Below are 6,496 nucleotides of genomic sequence, written 5' to 3'. Positions count from 1 at the left end.
TATATATTTTAACTTTGTTATTTTATTTAAAACACACCAAAAAAGTGTGAGGTTTAAAATATTTTTTTTTATTAATAAATGTTAATTAAAAAAAAAAATATTTTAAACCTCACACTTTTTTGGTGTGTTTTAAATAATGGAATTTTTCCCCTGAAACAAGAAAAATTAATAATAGATAGTATTAGTTTTCTAAATTTTAATTTTCCCTTTTTTTCCCATAGGAAATTGTTAACCTGTGAAGAGTAATATTTTTAATTTTTATAATATTTTTACATTTTCATTTTGCAGGTTGGTATAGGAGTAACGGACATGTCCTACAAACCCAGCGACTATTCCAAGTCTGGCAATGCCACCCTATTCGATGAAGATATGGAGGAACTAGTGAAATCTCCTGCCAGTAGGCCACCCTCAGCTAGACCCCCCTCCAAGGACCAACCTCTACCCCTTGTCATTGATTCGCGCACGGAATAAATGTTTATGTTACTAAAATGACTGAAATAAACTAGAAGTTGACATTTTGGTATACGAATGACACGGAATAAATGTTTATGTTACTAAAATGACTGAAATAAACTAGAAGTTGACATTTTGGTATACGAATGATTTTTTTTTTTTTTTTTTCAAGCTTCAAGTAGTCCTTCGATTAATAAAACACAAATGACTTTTTTTTCCAAGCTTAAGTTAGTAGTCCTCCGATTACTATTGGGCCCCTATAATGCGGTATGTTGGACTGATATTTAGAAGAAAACAATTTGACATACCACCGTCGAAAGACAAGGAAATACGAGAAGTGAAACGCGAAGTGGTTATGAAAAAGTTTCATATGGCTTTAAATCCGTGGTGCAAGTCAACCACTTTGGCCACGGAAATTTTATCGAATGGATCATTTATGTTACTGATTCAATTTTGTACAAGGTGTTATAGTCTGTTTAAAAATAATAACAAAAATGTGACATCAGCTGTCATTCTGTAAGTGCAAGTGTTTGGACACCGGTCGAAAATAGAACCACTTTTTTGGTACCTACAGTAATAGTTTGCGCTTCTCGTAGGCTTACTAGTTGTCTTAGTCAATTTAAAAATGATTCCCATTCCTTTGTGATTTTTCACAATCGTTGGTTTATGACCAATTAACTGGTTGTCAGTTGTGTTAATTTGTGTATCTATTATTATAGAGACGACTATTTTTACGTTAGAGCTAGGGTCGTTTTTTGAGAAAACGGAATTTTTAAAAAGATCTTGTCTCTTGGAGTAATTTTGTACTTTTACCTAGATTTCACGTATGTATCTGAATTTCAATCTTTTTTAGGTACAAGATTTTACTTTTTCAAGTCTACTAATTCTGGTTATTATTCATTGAACTTTAGAGACCAAATCAGGACGGAAAAAAAGTCCTTCATGTTTTTACCAAAGAGTAAAGTACCGTGGGACAAACTAGTGCAATATCTGAATCCTATACGCGTATATGTCTGTTTCTGATTTTCCTCTGTTTTCTTTCATTATTATTTACAATAGAATACAAAACCTAGTTTAATTTTGTTTTTAACCGTTATCCGCCATATGATCTAGTTTTTACAATAGCATTTCATTTTCTTAATTATATAATTTACAATAGTACATTTTCCTTTTACAATAGTTACTTTACAATATTCACATACATATTTAATTTCAGCATTCCATAGCCTAATTTCCCATACCATTCCATATGATATTCCCTAATACATTTAAATACAGGATACAGACGTTTCAATTCATATTTTTATAGTTTTAGTTCACTGTAGTTTCAAGGAACTATTGTTTTGGACGGTTAGTAGGTAAATGTGGATTGAAACGTTTGGTATCTGAAACATATTTTTCAAACAGTCAAATACAAGTATTTATTTTACATTAGTGTTTTATGTTGGAAAAATGTGTGTTGTTTATGTAGAGCACTTGATGTCAAATATTTAGGAAAAATAAAGAGTTTTGCTTATTTTCTTACTTTTTGCTGACCAAGTGTTTTTCCATAAACTGCAGTTTTATTATTTTATTTGTTTTGTGTGATGTATGTTTTATAATAAGAGTTGTCTACAGGGTAGGTATAAACTTATTCCATTGTTCCTATCGATAAATAAAATTTTTCAACTCCAGTATTTTCATCACTAGTGCTTTCAATATTGGGATTATTCCTATTCCTACCCTGCATCTCTTCTAAGATAAAATTTACCGTGTTGCCATACCTATAATTCACCCTGTATATAATTACACCAACTATTTAGTGTACACTGTAAAATTCTTTACCATCATTTCCTTTATTTAAGTGTTTAATATGTATGCTATCTGCTATCTCATTTAGGTAGGGTAGGTTATAGAAGAACGTCTTACGTATTGACATAATCTCATGATATTGGTAGGTTCTAGGTCATATTTCGAATACATTATATTCAAATTGTGGATAAAACTTTATTTCGTATTGTGTAAAATTTGTAAACAAAAACTTGTTTATTTGAGAAAATATAGAAAACGTTTGTATAGAAACAAAAATTCAAATTTTACCTACTTTGGGTTTTTTAGGGGGTTTTGAAATTTACTGTTTATATTATGTTCTCTTTCATTTTTAGGAATAAAAAATTACATTAAAAAAGTGCCTTCTGAATAAAAAAATCTCATTAAAAAAGACCCATCTTTTTTATTTCGTTTATTTTTTTCTTTCTAAAAAAAGGAATTTTATTATTTGGACAAAATGAAAAAAAAATCACTTTGGACAAAATTCATGTATTAATTTATTGTAAAAAAAGTACCTAATAAAATAATAATATGTATTGACATTGTACTGATTATACACTATACATAGACGTATGTTTTAGCCTGTATGTAATTATGTAGGAATGAATAACAGCCAAGCTCTGATCAGCGTTACGGAATTTAAACTGTACCTGTTCCAAATAAATAATGAGTTTAAACCTACAGAGTAAGTTCCAACACAATACCTACTGTAACATCCTAATCGTTACACTCCCATCAGTATTGATAATTTGATAGAAACCCAACAACCATTACTTATTACTTTAGATATCTCTTATTTATTTCTATTACCCTACTTTATCTGCTATAATTGAAAAAACATGAAATAAAGTCAAATGAATGAATAAAATTCAGTTCTTATTTATTAGTACTACATATAAAATTATTTTAAACATTGTCTATTTATTTTGATTTGAACACAAACTGGAGATATTTTGGAAAGAATTACAGGAAGGATCCTCAGAAAAGGACCTTAGATAGAAATGTCTCGCACGAAAGAACGAAAAGAGAAGTATTAAATAGGTGATAATACTGATAGAAACCAGGGAAATCGATTGTTTCAGAAACCTTAAGGCGGTCTCCATTCAAAACAGGGACAAAGATTATCAGGTGAGATTATTGATCAAGGAAAAAAAAATATGATTTCATAAGTTGTCGAAGGAGAAAAAATATACGAAAATCTAGTGTCAAAACACAAATGAACATTAAAACGAACATATACATATTAAAATATTTCATGACGGTCAGACGTTAACTATGTACAGTACAGGCCATCCCCGACGATTAACATCACTTACCTGTGCATAGTTGTCGCTGGCTCCAACCATTCCTTAAAGGGAGACAACTTATCTATATACCAAGAACCTATGGATACATGAGTTGACGAGTACTTGACAGCCGTATTTATGAACAGAATTTGTCGTTCTCAAGTCACACTGAAGTAGATTTTTACCATTGAGATGTTTGGAATTAATGCTTCAGTGCTACTTGATAGTCAGTATTTTGTTCATAAATATGGGTGTTGAACCTGTGAGAAAAGTCCATTATTCCTCCTTTCCATGGGATTTGTAGAAGCTTAACCCATCCTTTGGGGCTGTTTGCCCCTACACCTAAGCCTCAAAATGGGCTATTCATATATAAAGTTAAAGCACATAAGAATACTAACCTCTGAGTCTGAGTTTTCCGAAAGTGGATCGCCAATCATCTGAGCTTGATGAGCTCCCGGGCTGCAAGCTTACACAGAAGGCCGAAATCTTGGTCCATATGAGAACGCCAGTAGCGATTCCTGCCGAATACAATGGCCGGGAAGTTGGGACTAGGAATGCCGTGAAATATTCGCGCGATGGAGCGACCAGTGAAGTTTGTATCCCGGTAGCTATTGACCAGGGAGTGAATGTCCGAGATCAGGAGATCTTCCTTGGTCAATTTGATCTGTTGGGGAGAGGCAGGAAGGATAGAATATTAAAATCAAAAATAGAAAATAACTGGTGTGAAACTGGCCTCTTGACAACTCTTGTGGTGATCACACCATTAACAGGTGCCTTCTTTTTAGCTCACTTCTGTACTCCTCAGCCCAGAACTGCAGGGTTCGAATCTCGGGAGGGATGGAAATTTTCTGACTGAACTATTCCGTGGGGTAGGCATGGGTGTAAAAGAATGTGTAATGCGAAAGCAGTTATTTAAGATATGTAAAAGCGTTTCCGACATTTAAAAAAAGTTACTTTTCTCACCTCAGGAGCCGTTGCATCCACATCGTTTTCATCTTGGAAATATCTTCTCAGTTTAGACTTCAACATGTTACTTCGCTCTGGAGAAAACTCAATGCACCACTGCGCCACATCTTTATAGGCAACACTGGAAAAGAAAGCGTGATAAAGTTATCTTAAATACCTATATTAAATGAGAATTCAATGTCTACCTAGCCAGCCTAGTTAGCCTAGTGTGTAGCGCGTCTGCCTTGTAAGCGCTAGGCCGCGGGTTCGATTCTCGCCCGGGGAGATTTTATCCTGATGGGATGATGTTCGTTCTCCCGAATCTCTGGTTTTCTCCTATCCTGTCTTGCTTCTCTCTTCGATTTTTTTTTTGCAAATCTTTTTTTTTTTTTTGGGTATTTCGAATATTTTACAAACCAATCATGCTCGCTTCAAACAGTTTTCTTATCACACTGCCATCACTAATGTTGTGTTTCCTTTCAATACAAGTACCAGGTAGGTAATGGTAATGACCTGATGAGAGAATTAGGAATCAAGATAATATGATACCTAGTGTAAGTGATAACTTTCTAACAAGTTATATAAGGTAAATACCATTTCCACTTAATCTTCTTTTTTAGGTGCCGTCTCCGTTGCGGGGGTTGGCTAACATCATGGTTATCATGACTTTAGAGACTGCGGCTCTAAAGTTCATACAATATTAAAGTTATTAGACCATTCTCTAGGCTTTTCAAAAAAGAAATTCGTCTTCCCACTGACTTTTCTCCTATCCTTCCCACTGATCCACTTACATAGACGTTGAAAACCTCGGAAAAAAGAACCACAACCTCTTGTCTCTGCGCGAATAGTAACGAGCACTACCTCTCAACCTGGATGTTCTCCGTTCGAATACCGGTCGGAGAGGATTTTACTTTTTTCGACCGACCAACCGATTTTCTATTTCTTTTTTTAGATTGTACCTTGGAACTGTTTTCGCAATATGCACTTCAAGGCACATTATTTTTCATCCACGCCTATCCAAGAACGGAAATGTTCGGACAGAAAATTTCCGCCCTGGCCGGGATTCAAACCCAGTACCTTCGGATTGAGAATCAGTGCTATTGATCACTTAGCCACAGAGGTGTTTTTTTTTTTTTTTTTGACAGTTCTGGTTTCTGAGTAGAAGCATTTTTGTACGATAATTCTCCCCCTTTCATTTCGCAGACACAGAGGCCATCAACTGTTTTGTGTGCAATTCTCGTAAGGACCCTTACTGCGAGTATCTCCGGCGTAATGACACTCAAGCCAAGGAGTTCAGTGTTAAATGCAACGATTCTCTTAAAACTGGAGAGAGACCTTTCTGCAGGAAAATCGTACAATATAGTGAGTGAGTTTGTAGTTCATTCTTAATAATAACTAGCTCTCACCGTTATTAATGAATTTATTTAATTTTGACATCCTTTGTAAATATTATTTTAATTAGGTTATTTTAATTAATGGATACTTACAAGTTGGTTTTCATCCCGACTCGGAGTTTCGTCTATCCCATAGACTTTTTCAAGGGAAAATGTTCTCCTTGTTTTTATTGTATTAGTGTTTATATTGTATTTGTTCCATAAATAAATGTAAAAATAGGATTTAATCCCGTGTAAAAAAAAAAATGTCTGTATTTGATTTCAGTCAAAGACTATGACGAGCACCGTGTGATTCGGAAGTGTGGCTATCAGAAAAGTCCCAAGGAATGCTATACCTCATTTGATGATGATCACGAGCAGCTAGTATGCCAGTGTTTTGAAGATGGGTGTAATTCCAGCTCTAGTACCTCTGTGTCTATTGTGATTCTAACCCTGTCCAGTCTCGGCGCTGCTGCTAAGACGTTGTTCCTTTGATAACCCAACTTGTTGCGTGTACCTCCTTTTTCCTCACCCTATACCTCCCTCCTATTGTCCGCTACAACAAGATACCAACGAGAACCGACGGAGCACGCCGAACTTTAGTTCTAATCTGACAATCTACCAAGAAGA

The 6,496-nt window shown here is 34.5% G+C and overlaps 3 protein-coding genes across 4 annotated transcripts in view; 2 read left to right on the top strand and 1 right to left on the bottom strand.

Annotated features, from left to right (window-relative positions):
• LOC103507389 overlaps positions 1-2,661 on the top strand; it is a 17,895-nt gene extending 15,234 nt beyond the window's left edge. The window contains exons 2-3 of one of the 2 annotated variants that reach the window (XR_003391002.1): positions 289-533; positions 612-2,661. Coding sequence is in view for 1 of the 2 variants with exons in the window: in XM_026822264.1 (XP_026678065.1) it covers positions 289-471 (183 nt within the window). In the remaining variant the exon portion in view is untranslated. Of the gene's footprint in view, positions 1-288; positions 534-585 lie in introns of both variants that reach the window. The other variant, XM_026822264.1, reaches the window with a different exon arrangement.
• Positions 2,662-3,121: 460 nt separating this feature from the next.
• LOC103507395 overlaps positions 3,122-6,496 on the bottom strand; it is a 16,871-nt gene continuing 13,496 nt past the window's right edge. The window contains exons 13-14 of the mRNA XM_026822269.1: positions 4,512-4,635; positions 3,122-4,212 (exon numbers count right to left, since the gene is read on the bottom strand). Coding sequence (XP_026678070.1) covers positions 3,982-4,212; positions 4,512-4,635 — 355 coding nt within the window. The 3' untranslated portion in view covers positions 3,122-3,981. The remainder of the gene's footprint in view (positions 4,213-4,511; positions 4,636-6,496) is intronic.
• LOC108252162 lies at positions 4,865-6,386 on the top strand. Its single transcript, XM_017443302.2, has 3 exons — positions 4,865-4,988; positions 5,697-5,855; positions 6,153-6,386. The coding sequence occupies exons 1-3, from the start codon at positions 4,916-4,918 to the stop codon at positions 6,359-6,361; spliced, it is 441 nt and encodes a 146-aa protein (XP_017298791.1). The 5' UTR covers positions 4,865-4,915; the 3' UTR covers positions 6,362-6,386.

Source organism: Diaphorina citri, unplaced genomic scaffold, assembly GCF_000475195.1.
Source record: "Diaphorina citri unplaced genomic scaffold, Diaci psyllid genome assembly version 1.1 scaffold310, whole genome shotgun sequence".
NCBI lineage: Eukaryota > Metazoa > Arthropoda > Insecta > Hemiptera > Psyllidae > Diaphorina > Diaphorina citri.
The sequence above is the reverse complement of the archived record's forward strand: the minus strand, read 5'-3'. Positions and strand labels throughout refer to the sequence as shown.

Coding starts and splice junctions, on each gene's coding strand:
- LOC108252162 (XM_017443302.2), top strand. CDS start 4,916: ATGCTCGCTTCAAACAGTTTTCTTATCACACTGCCATCACTAATGTTG. Junction 4,989..5,696: donor CCTTTCAATACAAGTACCAG/GTAGGTAATGGT, acceptor TTCATTTCGCAG/ACACAGAGGCCATCAACTGT. Junction 5,856..6,152: donor CAGGAAAATCGTACAATATA/GTGAGTGAGTTT, acceptor ATTTGATTTCAG/TCAAAGACTATGACGAGCAC.